General features: G+C 38.6%; 1 protein-coding gene across 10 annotated transcripts in view; it reads left to right on the top strand.

Moving 5' to 3' along the window:
* The window catches only part of LOC136841658 (piggyBac transposable element-derived protein 4-like), a 459,099-nt gene that overhangs the window by 351,249 nt on the left and 88,753 nt on the right, over nucleotides 1-19,097 (top strand). For 6 of the 10 annotated variants that reach the window (XM_067108809.1, XM_067108811.1, XM_067108810.1 and 3 more), the window contains exon 6: nucleotides 8,672-17,615. The exons of the other annotated variants lie outside the window; for them this stretch is intronic. In XM_067108809.1, the coding sequence (XP_066964910.1) occupies nucleotides 8,672-8,884 (213 nt within the window). In that variant the 3' untranslated portion in view covers nucleotides 8,885-17,615. Of the gene's footprint in view, nucleotides 1-8,671; nucleotides 17,616-19,097 lie in introns of those variants that run through there. 10 annotated transcript variants of the gene reach the window in all.

Below are 19,097 nucleotides of genomic sequence, written 5' to 3'. Positions count from 1 at the left end.
TTGGGTGACTTTGCTGTCATTGGGAAGCTAAATGATTGTTAATGACTGGGTAAGCATCAAAAATGGCCTATGAGATGTTTAAATGCCCTTGCATTGAGAGGGAAGATAAAAAAAAAAAGAAAAAATGCGAATAAACGTAAAATAATTGACTGTAGTAAGTAAGAAGTTGCACAAAACACATTTGAATATAATTTTGTTGTCAAGCTCAAGTCTTTAGCTTTTACAATAGTATAAAAAGCTTTGGTAATTACTAAAATAAAGTGGAGAAAAAATTGTCAAGTGTGTATATGAAAAGTCAAGTTTGCACTGCTGGCTTGGCGAAAACACGCAATGTAGAAATTTTTTTCAAATCCTTACCATACGGTTATTTTACGAATGCAATTTGGGCGATTTTGTTGTCATTGTGAAGGTAAATGATTATAAATTACTGGGTGAGCATCAAAAATGGACTATGAGATGTCTAAATGCCCTTGCATTGAGAGGGAAGATAAAAAAAAAGCGAATAAACGTAAAATAATTGACTATAGTAAGTAAGATGTTGCACAAACACATCTGAATATAATTTTGTTGTAAAGCCCAAGTCTTTAGCTTTACAATAGTATAAAAACTTTGGTAATTACGAGAAAATAAAGTGGAGAAAAATATTGTCAAGCGTACGTATATGAAAAGTCAAGTTTAGCCGCAGGCGTGGCTGAAAACACGCCATGTAAAAAATTTTGTTCAAATCCTTACCATACGGTTATTTTACGAGTAGTTTGAGTGATTTTGCTGTCATTGTGAAGGTACATGATTGTAAATTATTGTGTGAGCATCAAAAATGGCCTATGAGATGTCTAAATGCCCTTGCATTGAGAGGGAAGATAAAAATAAAGAAAAAAAAAGCAAATAATTTGTGTAATGGCTAGTTACTCATGCATAACTATAGAACACGTACGCGTACGTGGTTGGGGTTAAAGGCTGAGTTTTGTTACACGTACAGGTATGTGCTTTGGGGGCGAGAGGGTTAAAGGCACAACAAGAGGAAAACTTAGGAGTTGCACTATGAAACAATTGTTGGGGGAGAGGGTGGAAATTAAGATGAAAGAAAGAAAATATGAATGGAGATACAATAAAAGGAGACTCAAAGGGGTTGCAGCTAGGGATGGATGGATGGATGTATGATATTTAGGGCAAAAGCCCAGGCACTGGGGCCAATTAGGCCATTCAGCGCCGTAATGGAAAGAAAAATTGTTAAAAGTTATGAATTCATGAAGGAAATGATTAATAAATAAAATGAAGTGATGTGACCAATAAATAAGGGTATGAAGTTTAATGATGTGCTATATACATAAAAAAATTAATGTCATTAAAATTCTACGTGATGTAATAAATTATTAAATAAAATTAAATATCATTAAAAATTTTAATACACTTTAAAAAAGAGATGATAGCAGAAATATCTGCTTCATCTCCCAAAATATCAGACAGGGATTTACCCTGAAAATATCTCTCTCTTTGGTTAAAATATCTGCGGGATACCACCAGAATGTGCTCCACTGTTAGTGTCTCGTCACAGTAAGCACACTCTGGAGGGCTGCTTCCTTCTAAAATAAACTGATGGGTCAGACGAGTGTGCCCAATCCTTAATCTGGTTAAAATAACCTCTGTTTGTCTGTCAAGCTGGAATGACAAAGACCACGGTTGTATATTATCCCTAATATTTCTATATTTCTTATTATTGGCAAGAAGGGGAGAAGTCCACCTTTCTTGCCATTTACTTAAAACATAAGATCTAATGGGACCTTTTAGATCTGTATGAGGCACTTTTCTGAAAGAGGTTTCTGATAAAATACTAGCAGCTTTCGCTTCCCTGTCTGCCATCTCGTTTCCGCGAATCCCCACGTGAGAAGGGACCCAACAGAAAGAGACTGATTTACGTTGACAATATATACGAAAAAGCCACTCCTGAACTTTTTGAATTAATGGATGAAAGCTATTAAATTTTTAAAAGCTTCTAAGGTGCTTCTAGAGTCTGAGTATATGACAAAAATTAGAGTCACTACTTTGAAAAACTAAATCTAGGGCAGACACTACGGCTGTTAATTCGGCAGTAAATATTGATGCAGAGTCAGGTAATTTAGCTGTGTACGCTGTATCACCAAGGATAACAGCACAACCAACACCACTATCTGACTTTGATCCATCTGTATAGATTTTTGTAAAATTAGTATGGGTAACATCGTGCTCTAAGAATTTTCCCTAATCTCTTCTACAGTGCAGTCCTTTTGTGAAACAGTTTCTTACATATTGATGCTTCTGGGATAAGCCATGGAGGATTTACAGGATATTCTACTTCCAGGACTTTCTGGGATTTAAGGTGATTATTCCTAACATCCTCATTCAGTCGAATTTGGAATGGTTTACAAGCTCTTGTACCAGAAAAACTTCGAGAGTCTGTTTCCTTTAGTGCTTGAAAGGAGGGATTTTTGGGAGCACTTTTCATTCCAGCCATGTATCGCAACCCTAGCTCTTGCCTTCTTAGATCAAGGGGTAAATGATGTGTCGACATAAATGCTTTCAACAGGCGAAGTTCTAAAAGCCCCTGAGCATATTCTCAACCCCATGTTGTGTACAACATCCAGTTCCTTTAGCTTGGTTTTACAGGCTGAGGAATAAATCTGACAGCCATAGTCTAGCTTAGATCGACACAGAGTCATATAGCCTCAGAAGGGATTTCTTATCAGCCCCCCAACTAAATCCAGAAACAACCTTTAAAATATTCATAGATTGCTTAACATTAAACTTTAATGCATTTATGTGGCTAGCCCATGTTAATTTGTGGTCAATAGTCATCCCCAGAAATTTAACTTCACTCTCGTAAGGAAGGATGGACCCTTTTAAACTGATTGTGGGAACCTCTTCCACACGCCGGCACCTGGTGAATCTTACTGCAACTGTTTTGGAAGAGGAGAATTTGAAACCATTCTCATCAGCCCACCTAGTAATAGCATTAATAGACCTTTGCAAATGTTTACATACAGACAAGGAATCATATCCTGTGCAGTATATTGCAAGGTCATCGACAAAAAAGCGAGCATTTAACAGGGGCGAGATTTTTCAATCACATTATTTATTGCCACTGAAAAAAGTGTTACACTTAAAACGCTTCCTTGGGGAACTCCTTCCTCCTGCATAAAAGGTTGGGAGAAGGAGTTTCCCACTTACCTTAAAAAGTCTGCCTGTTAAAAAGGAATATATAAACCTGACCATTCTTCCACATATGCCCATCTTGTGCAATTGTTTCATGATGCCAATTCTCCAGGTAGTGTCATATGCTTTCTCCAGGTCAAAAAATATGCCAATGGTCTGACACTTTTTGGCGAACCCTTGCTGAATTTGGTTGGTCAGCCTCAGCAAGGGATCAAGGGTGGAGCGGTTTTTTCTGAAACCAAATTGAAATGGCGATAGTAATCCTTTGGTCTCCAGGTGCCAAACCAGTCTAGTATTTATCATTTTCTCATCAGCTTACATACACAGCTGGTAAGAGCTATTGGTCTATAGCTGGTGGCTTGGGAAGCATCTTTATTAGGCTTTTTAACAGGGACAATTATGGATATTTTCCAGTCATTGGGTAAAATTCCAGTTTCCATATTTTGTTTATAATCTTCAGTAAATATTTTTGGCATCATCTGGGAGGTGTTTCAGCATTTCATATATGATTGTATCCTCACCTGGAGCTGTGGATTCACTTGAGGAGAGCGCCTCACGAAGTTCTCTTAGGAAAATTTGTAGTTGTATAGTTCAGATTTTCCCGAATCAAACTTCAGACACATTTCAGAATTCCTAATTCTTTGAAATTCTGGAGAATAATTGTTCGGGCTGGAAACTTTAGAAAAGTGTTTTCCTAGCTCATTGGCAACTTCAGTGGGCTCTGTGATTAGAGTGTCATTTATTTTTAATAAGGGCAATGGTGACGCTACAAATTTTCCACTCAGTTTCCTTATTTTGCGCCACACCACTCTTAGTGGGGTCTTGAGTTTATTCCATTAATATAGTAAAGCCAACATTCTCTTTTGGCTTTCTTATAAAGCGCCGTTGCTTGGCTAAAGCACGTTTGTAGATTAATTTAGACTGAGGGGAGCCACTAGTTTTGTAACGTCTGTAGCATTTCCTAGTCACTTTTCTCAGAATACTACATGTCTTATTCCACCAGGGAACTGCATGTCTACGAGGTTTGCCTTTTGTTTTTGGAATCGAGCCTTCAGCACTCTTCAAAGTAGATTCAATAAAGTAATCATAGGCATCTAGATGAGAATGAAAGGACTCAAACTCCTATCTAGATTGACACCCTTACTAAATTTATCCCAGTCTGCGTCCTCTACCTTCCACTTAGGTAAAACTTCAGATGGAGCATTCAGAGCATATTTCAAATGGATCGGGTAGTGATCACTTCCATTTAAATCTTCATTAACAGACCAATTAAAATCAAGGTGGATACTAGTTGAAGAAATACTAAGGTCCAGTGCAGAGAAATGATTATCGTGAATGTTGTGGAAAGTCATTGACCCATTATTATACAGGGTAACATCATTCCTGTCAATAAGGTCTTCGATTAATTTCCCTTTGGTTTCTAAAAACCGACTTCCCCAAAGGGGGTTGTGGGCATTAAAATCACCTAGCAGAAGTAAAGGAGCTGGAAGTTGGTCAATTAACGACTGAATATCTCCAATGTTAAAATCAAGGTCTGGTGGAAGGTATAAGGAGCAGATTGTTATCCTCTTTTCCAAAATGACTGAAATAGCGACAGCTTGTAGTGTTGTATTTAATTGTATTGTGGAGTGCTGTAGAGATTTATTAATAATAATTGCAGCACCTCCATGGGCACGATCACCAGTTGGGGGATATGATTTAAATATTGAATAATTTAGTCCAGGATTATAAGCAGAGTTGCCTAACATTGTTTCCTGTAGGCATATAATCCCAGGATTGAATTCATGCATTAAAACTTTAAGGTCTCCTGTACGGGCTCTGAGACCTTTACAGTTCCACTGAAGAATATCGAGCAAAAATGCTAAGGTGGTAAAATGCGCTACTTCCCACTCCTTGGAGGGGAAGTACTGTTCCTAGGGTGGAGTGGGAAATTCTCCTTTATAAGAGATTGTTTTCTTAATCCCTTTTCATCTGAATTGGTGTTCAGGGTCTTTGGTTGATCTCCATATATTTTATTATGAACCTGATGTTCAGAATTACTACTATGGTTCTGTGCACCACTAATCCTATTTGTCTTAGGGCGGCAAGATTGAACTGAACTCAGATGTTTTTGTTCTGAAACTACTTTTGGAACCACCTTTCTAGGAGGAGAGATGTCTTCCAAAACACTGAACCCATTTGAAGTTTTTATTATAAAATTATCATTATTTGGGGAACTATTTCTTGTGTGTTTCTTGGTAGTTGCAACTGTAGTTTTATTATTATTTTTGTTTGTGGCTGTGGCGATTGATGGCTCTGAACTAGCTCTATCTAATTGGGATTGTTCCTTTAGCTTATTTTGGTTTGAAGTATTTTCAGAATATTTTCCTGAATTATTGGTTGATTTTGGCACCCTTATTTTTGGAGATGAATCGACAGCTGTGGATGTGGTGGAAGATAAATTTTCTGTGCTTTTGGAAGTACAATTTTTAGTATTGGACTTCAAAGCACTTGCCGACGAAAGTTTCTCACCAGTTTGGAGATTTTCATTATTATTTATGGTTCGAGAAATACCAGGTTTGTGATATCTTACCAGGTTTGTGATATCTTCTATCAGACACAGTTATTGGTGGCCTTACATTGTTGGAAGTTTTCATAAGTTTTATTACAGAAGCATATGTAGTGTTGGCACTTTTGTTTGCCCCCATTACCGTGCCCTTTGCTTCACTAATGCTGATATGTTCATTATCTGCCACTGCCAACACTTCTTGTTCAAATTTATATCTGGGACAAGCCCTAGAGTTTGGTGTGTGATCACCCTTGCAAAGAAAACAGTATCGGGCTGCTTTGCAATCATCAAAATTATCGTGCTCTGCAGAGCACACAGGACATCTTTTATTGTTATTGCAAGAGTTTTGAATGTGGCCATATTCAAAGCATTTGCGACACTGTCTAGGACTTCTTTTATATTTTTTAACCTGCATCCTCTCATGGCCAACAATAATGGTATCAGGTAGGTAATTGGAGGAGAAGGTTAAAAGGATAGCTGCATCACCACCCAGTTTTTTTTACATGAGATACACAAGGAGGGCATCGATGGAGAATCTCCTCCTCTTTAAAAACATGCAAATCTTTTGAGTAAACTACTCCTTTCAGTGTATTAAAGAATCTGTGAGATGTAATAGATTCAATATTTCCACTTTCAGGAGGTTTAAAGTTAGCTAACAGAACTGCTTGAGTCTCATTTCCAGCTTTTATTAGAAGGTTCTTTCCATACCGTTTTAAATTTCCAATGGGAATGGAACCAACCTTGCTCTCAATGCAGTCAGCAGCTTTTATCAAATTTTTCCTCCTCCTTGTAGATAGCAACATGCCATAAAGGGGGAGGAAGAGCTCTGGTACATGGGACTGGTCCATGTTCTTCAGCCTTTGGAACAAAGTCAAATGGCTCATCATTCAAGTTTTTCACTGAAAACACTTTCGTGCTGACAACCGAGTCATTTAGAATGTGGCCATGGAGTCTTTGTTGTGCCTCACTAGCTTCCAAGGGAGAGGAAAATTTGATAAAAGCACAAAATGACTGCTTATCTTTTTCTAGAATTAATTTAATTCTTTCCACTTTGCCGAATTGCTTCACTACACTGTATAAACATTTGTAATCTAATGATAAGTTTACATTAGTGCAATAAAGGACCCTATTATTTGAATCAAATCCACCAGATTTATTAACACCCTGGTGTCTCAGTGTTTGTTCTGTCCAACAGCCAAGCCCGTATCCATGTTCATGCCAGAAAGTCGTTGCCAGTGCCGTTAAGTCGTCGGATCCAGGGGAGGGAGAACTAAAAGCCAAATCCATAAGTTTAAACCAGTCCACATGCAAAGGTCCAAAAAGTGCACACCCGACACCCAAGAGCCCCCGCACAGACCCCGACAGCATATCAAAAAGGGCAAACTGGGCAGCTCCACTGCTCAGCTTCCCCACCCCAACACACTCCCAAAGCCCACGAAGAGACCCCAAGATGCCAAGCATGCACACATCAGACCACCACACACAAACTGGCTCATCCACCCACACAAAACTGCTTGGTCATATCAAGAAAGTATCGTAGATCAGTCAGGTATTCGCATTCTCCACCAATGGCACAAGTGAGAGTTGACTCCCAACAGTCCACCCCATACCCTACCCTTTCAGGATAGCACCAGTACGCTTGCAGTGGCCCAGGTATAAGCCAATCCGCCTGCTGGGAGTTCTGCCCCCACTAATGGGGACTGACTCCCCCACTCCAACCGTACTGGTGGGCTTCTGGACAAAAGCCAGGAGTCCCACCTCCAAAACCAGCCCCTGGATTCCGATGGGCTGATCCCCAGAGATGGTTCCGCCCTCAAGATAGCAGTGGGAAAAATCCCATCACCATCTCTTAGGTCCAAACTATCTCGGGTGGCGACTCAACCACCACAACTCCCACAATTAGCTTCGAATGCGAACCCCTTCCAAAAAACGATCCCTTCTCAGACTCACCTAAGCAGTAAAATTTTGCGAATGTGGAAATGTCCACGCCATTTAAACCAAAAACTATGTAGGATGATTCGTCAGGACCCGGGCCCAAAGGCCAGGGTCCCTTAGCCCCTCACCTCGTCAAGGCGTCCTACTCGAGGGGGTTGCAGCTAGGGGCCAAAGGGATGCTGCAAAGAACCCCAAGTAATCCCTACAGTGTGCCACGTGAGGTGCACAGTTGGCACTACCCTCCTATGAGGTTACTTAGGATCAGGTTTGTTAATTGGAAGCTATGTCAGGCCAAAATCAGGTTGCAGTAGGTATGTTATAGTATCATACTCAGTGATTGTGCTACAGTGCTTACTGCTCAGTTTAATAGTTTCTTTTCATCAAATTACACTTGAAATGAGATTTATTAGGTTTTTGCAATTTTTTTTTTAGCCAAATATCTACTAACCACTGGTATGCAGAGACTCCAATCAAGTAATTATCCCATCATGCACATGACTGCCCTTTACCCAAGGATGCTTTGTGACAAGTTTGGTTGAAAATTATCTTGGTTTTGGAGTTGTTAAAAATGTATAAATTATACACCAGACAGACACTGGACAAACTGTGATTAGAAAAGTATGGTTGAGCTTGCACCTTAGGGGAGCTATAGAGTATTACTTTATCAGGTATGTACTGTATTAAGAGTGTATACTAGGGGTACCTTATAAGTAATTATACCAAAGTCAATAGCTAACATGTTTCAAGCTGCCTTTACTTGATCAGTTATAACATCTGTTGAAATGATAGGATCCAAAAAATTTAATTGCAGTATATATATTGGTTTATCTTTCAGAAGAGAGCAAAGTCACTTAAAAGTGAGTACAGTATACCGACTTATAAAAAGACATTAAATCTTGAACAGGAAAGCTACTGTTACCAGCATGTAATATTTATTAAAGCACAATGTCTTTTGGCCCTACTTAGTTCAAAAATTGAACTTCTTTGTTTCTCTTCCAGGTTGCATGGTACCAAAGGGCAGGTGTTAAAGGTTTTGACACTTCAACTAAAGTGTTTCTATTTTTCGCAGGATTCATCATCTTTTGTCTCTTATCATTTTCTGTATATTGTGTGTGGTATCTTTATAACTATGTCAAACACTGGTATAAAAAATACAAAGAATTTGTTTTGCAAGAGTTACCATTAACTGAAGAAACAAACAGCATACCATAATTATCACCTGAAGTAGGCATGATCTCCATCCAGCTTTTGACAATGACAGTATGTAGAAAATTTTTACAATATTTGTTATAGTGTTAATCACCTAATTGAAATGGGCAAGAAACCATAAATTGTAATCATCAAAGAGTTTCAAAGTAGTATGTATCTGTTCTAGGTACTGTATATACTGGTGTATCATGTGACTTTTCAAGACCTAATTTTAAAGCTAATTTAAAGGGGTCATATTGTACATTAGATATAAAATTAGTGTATGTAATATTCACATATTAGTATCCTATTATAAAATACAAGCATAAAGAATATGTGTCTTTCCCATGGATCTTTTAAAAAGTTGTGCTTTACTTATTTGTATCCAATAATATTATATGTAGTCTCATATTACTATTGTATTATAAAATACAAACATAGCGATCAATGCACCATTTGCAATGTTTAGGTTTTCGTGAACATGGACAACAATACCACTAGGGAATTTTTGTTTAGGCCTCAATTCAATTTCTGTTTGAAGATACCATGGGGGAAAGTTTCACCCCATTTGCCATACATGTTAAAACAACAGTAAAATGGCTTTCATGCCCAGTAGTTTTGATTAAAATACTTTCCACTCCAGTTTTATTTAGCAGTCTGTTTCCATGCCAATCTTTCTCTCCATAACTAATAAGGGTATAATGTAAAAAATATATCAGTCCTGTTCTAATGAACATAATTTGTAGCATATAACTACAATAATTGTGTACTATCATACGATGTTTGAAATGCGAGCAAAATAGTCATCCAATTCAATTGTTCATAGCAAAACGGCTGTTTCGCATACACAACAAGCATAATGTTACTAATGATACTTTTGTCATTCTCTTTTACTTTTTTAACTTATTTAACTAGAAGATGGGATAAAGAGATGGAGGAAAAGATGGGATAAAGAGATGGAGGAAAAGAGGTTAGTCTATTGTAATTTGGTCTCTCAAAAAAGGAGTTTGCATGATACATGAGATACATAATAAAATAATTTTTTATGGGTGAAAATTTGGGGGCCACACGATACACAAGATCACGCGTTATGCGAGTATATACGGTATACAAACCAGAGCCTTTTATTTCAGAGTAGTATGTATCCATTCTCAGTATACAAACCAAACCCTTTTATGTAGGAGTATTCCTCAGATTGAGTTGGAATTAGTTGTAGAAACTTGGAAACAGAGTGGTTTATTGGAGGGAGTAGGTGAGTGAGTTGAGGAAACCCCTATCTCAGATGTTGGGAGGAAGCCCTTTTTCTTTTGGGAGAGTGAAGGGAGTTGTATCTTATGAACTGAGGCTCTAAGATAGGATGCCTGATTGTTTGTTGAGTCTACATGTAATTTGGCTTGCCGAGCATGTACTTGGCTTGACTGCTGCCTTGCAAATGAAGGAAGAAAGGAGAGAGAGAGGCAGTTACTCACCCATTCAGCATCTAACCTTTTGCCAAGTACCGTAGGCAAGATGCACTTTGTTTAAAGTATCTTACAGTCTTTGCAGCCTGTTGAGTAGCCACCACAGGTCCTGAGAAGGTAACCAAGGACGTGTGGGTGAGGTCCGCAAGGTAAAATGATGATGATGTTGCCTTCATTACCTTTGAGACCTAAATATCTAAACAACTTGGGATGGGCCAGCCCTCTTGATTTTTGGAAGCTCTCACCCAGATTGGATAATCATTCTTGTGGCCCAAACTATGTGTCTGCTTGATTACTTCTTGAAGCCAGAGGGAAAGGGTATTTTTTAACACTTTTTTTTCCTGCATGGTACCACAAAAAAAAATGCCAACACTGGCCTGAGAGTTTGAGTTCTCATAGATCATGCTACAGGGCTTGCATAGTACAAAAGCATCTCACTAGGCTCTCCAGTAACAAATTCGGAGAGGAAGAGAAGTAAGCAGTTCTCAGATCTCAAGTCAGAAACAGTAGAGTTCTGAGTTTTTGCCCCAATCTCACAAATAATGAGGATAATAGGAATACTCAGTCCTCCAAGAGCAAGACATGAAAGCCCATGCTACTCGTTAATATGCTATGTTTTGGCAAATCTAGAACAAGTCATGCAAGGCGATCTTGATCTGAGGTCTCTCCCGAGAGCTGTGTGATGCCATTAGGCTGCAGTGGATGAGAGTCACATCCTGCTCTGGGGGTAAAACCAGTAAGTTGGGGTAAAACTTCAAATTTCCTATTAGCATGGACAATTTTTCTGAGGAAAAGAGGTTCATTCCCTTGAGTCAGATCTGGCTCAGGGCAGAGCAATAGACCTCATCACAGGGACTGAGAGGAACTTGTTTCAAAGAAGGTGGACAAGTAAGTCTACACTCTGCTGCTAAGACTTTAGTGGGAAGAGACTGGATTTTTTATTCCCTTGGGAAGAACATGGTTATATACACTTGTAACTTTTGCCTTTTTGGTTCTTTAAAAATATGAGCTGGAGATGTTTGCATGCTTCTCTTATGATGTGTGCTACTTCAATGCTGCTTCCATCATGGGTTCACAAACCATTATTTCTTCCTGTACATTGTCAGTCAAAACACTTTACCCAACTTTCTGTGTCCACTGTTAATTCATCTAAAGTTTCATCATCTTGTACAGATGACCTGATGAAGTCTTCCAACTCCTCATTTGTCAAAACTAAACTATCATTGTCCGTATCTTTCTTCACCGCATCAAGAACTCCATTAGTGCCAACTTGTACTGCTATTTTAATTATATTTGAATTATTTTCTTCACATATTCATCAGTCCCTTGGAAGCCTTTGAAATCATGGATGACTTCCTTCCATGAAAGTCATTTTAGCATCCATTTACTATTTCTGGCTGTAGTTCATCCACTGCCTCTTTGACAGAAGTTATTGCATCAGCATTTAAGACTAGCTTTCAGCAGTCCATAATTTCATTGTCAGGGTCAGCATCAATTGTTGCTCAAATCATTTTGAATACCTACAAGTGTTTTAGACCTTGACACACCTGAAGTAGTAAGGTCATGTTTGGTGGCAAAAATACCTGAACATTTTCATTCCCAATGTTGATCAGCTGAGGATGGCCAGGAACATGTTCTCTTACATCCTGAAAGGCAACCCTTCTTTTTCCAAGTAGTTTCTCACTTCAGAGATGAAACTTAGTGAAGCCACCAGTGAATAACACTGCCATGACTCAGTGTTGAGGTTGCACTGCTGTAATGAGAGAAGATACTTTTTTTTTTTTTCCCAGTGTTTGAGGATTCTTTGCTCATTGGACAATGCTAGGCTACCTTGCTACTGATTACCAGACTTAACCTGTTTTTCCATGCCATAAAGCCTAGAATCAGTTTAGTTATTGTGGATATATTTTCTATTGGGAATCTTACCAAAGCAGTCTTGGTTTGTCAATTGTAATCTTGCTTAGCTATGCTGGAAATATGGCAGCAGCTTCTGTGTCAGCAAATGCAGCCTCTCCAGTAATTTTTATATTCAGATTATACATGCTTCTGAACTTATGAACCATCCCTTCTTTGCTGTGAATGGCTTTAAGTCCATTGCCTTTCATGTTTTTTTTTTTGTATCCTAAGTCCTCATAAAGGCTCAAGGACTCTCTGTGTCAAATTGCCATCACTAGACTAACTATTCTGGTTCATGTCTTCTACCAGATATCATCTATCCTTGGTAAAAACCTTGCAGTTCACAGTTGACCACTTTTGCAGACAGGTATAACAGCAAAGGTAACCAAATTTTCCTATCACTTTGCTAATCAAATTTTTTCATCACATATTGTGGCAACCTCTGCTGGTGATTTTTTGTTTATTTTGATTATACAATACCAACAGTTTATTTTCTTTTAAATTTATTTTCCCTCTAAGAGGAAGCACTTCATGCTTTCACTTTGTATTAGAAGTGCTACCATCATCACTGCATTTACAACTTGTGTCTGTTATTTTAGTGAGTAAGTGCTTTGTAGTGTGTTGACACTGGCAAACTGTTGCAACTCATGCAAACTGTATGAATTCTAGAGGCAGACTGGGGTGTAAACAAAAGGCGAGTTGTCTATTGGGCATGGCACGTCCCAACAATTGTCATTATGTTACAGCGTGTGCTTGCTTGTTGGGTAGAAGGCAACCTATGAAGCACTCACTCTACCTCTTTAATTTTCCTTTCAATTTCTGGGGGGAGAGGACTTTGACTTTGATAAAGCAAGGATAAGAACTAGTTTATGCCTGGAGCTGGATATAATGTACTGTACTTTAAATCGTCATAAATGCTTATGAGGTACATCAATTTCCTTTTTTTACCTATGAATTAAATACCATCGTCTTCTATAACAAAGTATCCTCAGTGCAAGCTGGAATGGTCATTTAAGTTGGTGTTTAGGTTATTAACTGGTTATGGGGGTGAGTGGGGATGTACCCCTTCCCCACCTTACATCAACATTCACTTTTTCTTCAGCTGCCACAGAGAATGAACATCATGTTAGGCCCTCCCTCATCCTACTGTTGTTGAATGCTTAATGAGGAGCTGGATTAATTCCTTTTACCATTTTGTTTGTTTTTGCTTAACTTTATTTTTTCCTTGATGATGGAAAAAAAAAAACAGCGCCATTGCAAGAGGTATGGTCACCTGCTTGGGCACTTCCTGTCTCCCTTAACAGTTAACCCTCACAGGTACTGCTCCTTTTGCAGGGGAAAAGTTTGTATTTGTACTTCCCTCTGGAACTAGGTAATGGTTGGACTTCTCAGTGGGAGAAGTATGGTAGGAGGAGGAAGAAGGATGAAGCATATACTGTACACATTTGCTGGCCTTTTCAGGGCAAAACACACTCTTGGTGACACCACTGAATCCTTTTGGTTCCTTCCTCTCCCTCTCTCTCCTCTATTCTTTCTTCAGGTAGTGCTTCTACTCCCTGTCCTCATCTTTAGGGGCATGCAAAGGAGAGTCAGCACCAAATTTTTGCTTGCATTCTCTCGAGTGTGTATATGGTTTTCTGCATACATAGGAGGCAGGTGGTGTCTCCCTGCACCTTCTGTTGGCTCTCTTGTTACTGAATATAATGGAGGTGCCAGGACAAGAAAGTCCAAATTAAAATTTTGTTTGGAAAGTTACTCTTTTGGGTTTCATGGGGCTTCACTTGGGAGGAATTCCATTCGTTCTTTATGGGACAGGGAGCATGCAGAGGCGCAGAGGTCAGGCATGTCTTCCTCTTGTAGGAACCCCTTTATACTGAGCTTGAGCAGCACTTCTGGTTGCACTTCTGACTCATCAGTCTGTAGACTGACAAATGACCTGCCTCTGTGGAGACTTTCCTTCTTGGCAACAGAAATGACCACCATAAAGTTTGTTGCCATGGCTTCTTTCCAGGCTACCTTGTGGCTCAACCTGTGTTTGAACAATTTGGCAGACTTTCCTTTGATAGGTTTCTAGTCTCATGACAAGATGGCAGTGTTCAGAAAATTGTTGGTGTTGGGGAGAAAGGCGCCGACTTTTCTTGTGCACCAGACTACCAACTTGTGAGCTAACCTGGTTCTTAAAAGGACAGACATGGTTACCTCTGTTTTCCCATCGATTTCTCAGGAGAGTAGCCTTTCACAGAGTAACTGGTTGGTGCTTGGCTCTAATCTACTGTTCCTGCAGAGTAATGTGGAAGTAGTGGTTTAGACGAGAAGAAAGGATTCTTGGGACACTCTAATCAAACACTGTACTTCAAGCCCAGCTTGGGGGTGAAGGCACCAATAGCTCAACTTCAGATGCAGCTAAGTCTTCAATGTTTGGTGTTGCAAGGAAGCCTGCTCCTTCCAAACCCAGACAAGGAGCCCAGTCTTCCTCCTCAAAGAAGCGAAGGCAGTTAAAGTTTTAGGCCTTTTATTCTCTTCCCCCAGCTGTGGCCAGGTAAGGAGGACAGGAGAAGAAGATGGGAGGCGGTTGTTGAGGGTGGTAATCCCCTCTCTCTGCATCCATAAGTAGAGGGTTGCCTGTCTTGCCATTGGGCAGTGTGGCAGAGCCATGGGACAGAGCCCTGAGTAGTACCAGTCTTTCGGGACAGATTCAAGATTCTGGTCAAGGACTGACATGCTCCCCTATCTCAAACTCTGATACTGTTCCACCCAGAACCTCCATATTCACCATGCTCCCCTATCTCAAACTCTGATACTGTCCCACCCAGAACCTCCATATTCACCAAAGTCTCTTGCCATGGCAGTAGAGGTGGAGGCGCTAAAAGTGAAGGGCACTGTAGATGTAAAACACCATTCTCCAGGATTTTACAGTATTTGCTTCCTAGTGGAGAAACCAACTGGGAGTTGGAGACCAGTGGCCAGTCTTACTCTGGAAAATAAGTTTATTCTGCAGATTTGTTCCAAGATAAAAACGTTTAGTGCTGGAATCTATCAGAGGGGGTGACTTCATGCTTTAGATAGACTTAGAGATTGTGTACTATCAAATATCCATCCATTGGGACACTCAAAGTTCCCTACTGTCAGTAGAGGGACTGTATACCAGTTCAAAGTACTGTCCAGGAACACCCTTTCTTTTACACAGGAAAAATGCATATTAATTAATTTTAAAAAACTTCAATACCATTCTTCCAGTTTCCCTGTCCTTACTGTCCTTAAATACAGAACTTGATCATGCCAGTTCTTTAATGACAGTTCATCCCTATTCATCCTATTCATCAAGTGTCCAAACCATCTTAATTTTCCAGCACAGACTGCATCTCTCTACCTTTTCCTTTTTAATGCAATCATCCCAGTGTACTCTGGCCATGAATCTTAACATCCTAGTCACAACTTTTCAACTCTTCTTCTGTCTGTGTATGTTTGTGCTACAGAAAGCTGTACATAATATTTATATTTACCAGTATAGTTTAGATATCTTCTCCTGTATCATTCAAGCTGCTGCTACTTGTTCTTGCTGGCCTCTTATCCCTACTTAGTGTCTGGTATCCCCAAAATTTAAAAAACATTTTCTACCTCATCAGAGACCTGTCCTTCTACCACAACATTGTTATCCACTGTCCTGTGATTTCTGTTTGCTCTTATACATTTCAGGCATCAAAAATCTTAGTCCACATAAATTTTACATCCAGTACATCATATGAAGTTCAGCCCCACATTTTCCTTTAGCAGTCACATGAAATCTTTTGCTTTTACCTTGCCAGCCCCAGTAAGCTGTTTTTCTTAGTCATTTTTGGTCATGTTCCTCAGATTCTATTAGTCAACACTAGGTTATCAACATATAGCAGCTCCCTAGGGGGTTCATTTTCTGCATGCATTCCTTTGTTTCTTCCTCCAAGGGCTCGTAACTTATCCTTAATAGACACTTACATTTATCTCATCCTTTGAATACACCTGCTGCTGTCTTCACATAGGTATTGTGGCAGAGGAACATCTCTGACTTGGGTCTCCCTGGTATCCTGCACCAATGGTACTGTGGTCAGATCCTTCTGAAGACTCACAGAATGTTGAGAAACTAATCTTCCTCCTTGATTGGTACTTTTCCTGTAATAGCCTCTTTATCAAGACTGCTTTTGTCATTGGCCTTTACATAAAGGCAGACGGTTATTAGTTATAATTTTTCTTAAGTAATTTCTCCAGCACATTCTCCAATGTTTTCACATGTTCAGGTAATTTTACTCCACTAGTTTCCTCATTGCAGTAAACCCCCCTTTACTTTTGTAACAGGGAATACAAGGGAAAATACCAATAGGGGCAGAAAAAGTAAGAATTTCTCAAATTTATTTCATGACCATACATCCTATCCCACTTTTACAAGATGAATAAAGCATTCAAAGAAAAATGCATGCAGGTGAATCAAACCAACCATCACCTCATAAATGAATTTTAAGCATCTCAGGAAGAAAAACTGTATAAGCTATGAGAATTAAATATTTTTGACCAAGTAACACAAAATTTAAATTTATAAAGAAAATCACTGAATGAAGTTTGAAAAGTCAGGAGCAAACAAAAAACAGAGAATGGAAGTCAGGAGCAAACGAAAAACAGAGAATGGAAGTCAGGAGCAAACAAAAAACAGAATGGATGGCACTTTTTTTTTTTTTTACTGTAAGAATATTTTACTGTACTTTTTTTTTTTTACTGTAAGAATATTTTACTGTACTTTATGCCTTGTATTTTAAAATTTTGTAATGGAATTACCTAGCTTTCAGAATTGACCGTCCTTAACAGTACTGTAATGTTATTTGATAATTCCCAGCTCATAACATCTTTAATAAATAATATAAATTGATAAATAGCTTTCAAGACCCAAAATTCATTGTTCATTGTAAAGAATAGCCAGTTTCTCTATCCTCATTGTGTGAATAGCCCATTTTTACAAAAAAAAAAAAACTTCCCTTTTAGTTTTATTTGGTGGCTCAAGAGTGATGAAGATTACGACATTGATAGTACTTACTTATGAATGTAACAGATTATACATATTTAAGCTTATTAGGTTTTTATTGGACTATATGCTTCTGGTCAGGTCTTTATAATTGTTTTTGCTCAATAAACAGAGGTGATGTTCAATGTCAAAAGAATTAACTTTTTTTTTTCTTTTTAAGTGATGGACCAATATCAGCTTTTCAAAGTGCATTTCATTTGGAAAGGAGATTTTACAGGTAATTAACTCCTGAAACATTCATTGGCAGGATTCAAACTCTGGTAATAAGTCAACTTTTATACAGTACTGCTATCTAGTCATCAAACTAATATTTGTACTCCAAATATTGTGATAATAAAAGTTAATATTTGAACCATTTTCTTTTATTCAGTGAGGGAATAACCTGTTTTGTTTGTCAGCTAGCTTTCACAAGGAAAGTACCTTGTCTTTTCATTAAGAGTGCTATAAATATGCAAAGGCAGGAGATTCCCCCATGTCTGTATAGAGTACAACCTTGCTGTGCCAATATCTTGCTGTGCCAATATCAATCTTCAAATGTGCAACCATTCACATATGTAACAAGTCTAAAAGCCCATGACTTACATGTAAGCTTATACAGAATAGAAAATTGTGCTTGACTCATAAGAAAAATAATTTACAATTCAAAATTTAAATTTATATTTAAAAGAATGCATGATTTGAATTATTGATATACGGTATTAACTTAAAAGAATTTACAAATTATTTTTCTTGGATATACAAACCAGAACCTTTTATATTAAGTATTCATGGCATGAGTTGAAAACTTGAGTTAGGTAAAAAGTTGATCAACTAGTGGCAACAAGTATGTGCAGGATACCCATCATTTTTCCCTGGGGCAAACTGGGACTATTGAGGGTTTGGTTGTGGCGGAATTGTGATACTAGGCTCTGGTTTGTATATGTAGGGACTTATGAGAATACAAATTACATTTTGTCTAGAAGACTAACTTCTCTGATAGAAGGGTTTCTCATATAAGTGACTGGCACTGTTCTGAAGCTTGGGTAACATGCAAGATTAAGAACCTCTTATTAAGGGTAACATGTAAGATTAAGAATCTCTTATTAAGTTCTGTCTCTACATTGTGAAAAACTGGAGGGAGTCAAACAGCTCCCTGGAATTGTCCAAATCTTGGTTGTACTTTATGTGCAAGGGAAGGCCAAATCCTGTAACATCCTTCACAGCCTGGCATAGGGCTACAGAGGTTAATAGGCCCTGTGCATCAGTTTAGTTCACCACATCAAACTAGGCTCTATGATGGTTCAGGGAGTCCTGTCTTTCCCATTAGAAATTAGGTAAAGAGGTCAGTAAGTAGCAATATCATCTACTAGGGAAGAATGCAGTCTATATCCCCCACCCCACCATCAATGGGTCTCGAGCATGGACAATTCAGAATCTCTTCTTGCCCAAAAATTTCACTTCCTTTTCTCAAAGTAAATTAGTGCCTTTCAAAGTTAAACTGGGTACTACATTATGTCTTCATCTAGTAAATCACAACAGGAAGTCTCATCTAGTAAATCACAACAAGAAAGTCTTTGATGCTGAACCATGCTGATCAGCCCACTTCCTGATGGTATTTTACAAATAGTTACAGTATAGGTTATGTGGCATCATAGACAGTGCAGTAAATGCCCTGCCAAGTCAATAGTTACTGCAGATATAGAATACAGAATTTAGGCCAAAGGCCAAGTGCTGGGACACGAGTTCATTCAGCACTGAAACTGAATTTGACACTAAAAAAGTTTGAAAGATGTAACAGGAGGAAAACCTTGCAGTTGCACTGTGAATCAATTGTTAGGAGAGGGTGGAAAGTAAG

This window comes from Macrobrachium rosenbergii, chromosome 9 (assembly GCF_040412425.1).
Source record: "Macrobrachium rosenbergii isolate ZJJX-2024 chromosome 9, ASM4041242v1, whole genome shotgun sequence".
Lineage (NCBI taxonomy): Eukaryota > Metazoa > Arthropoda > Malacostraca > Decapoda > Palaemonidae > Macrobrachium > Macrobrachium rosenbergii.
The sequence above is the reverse complement of the archived record's forward strand: the minus strand, read 5'-3'. Positions and strand labels throughout refer to the sequence as shown.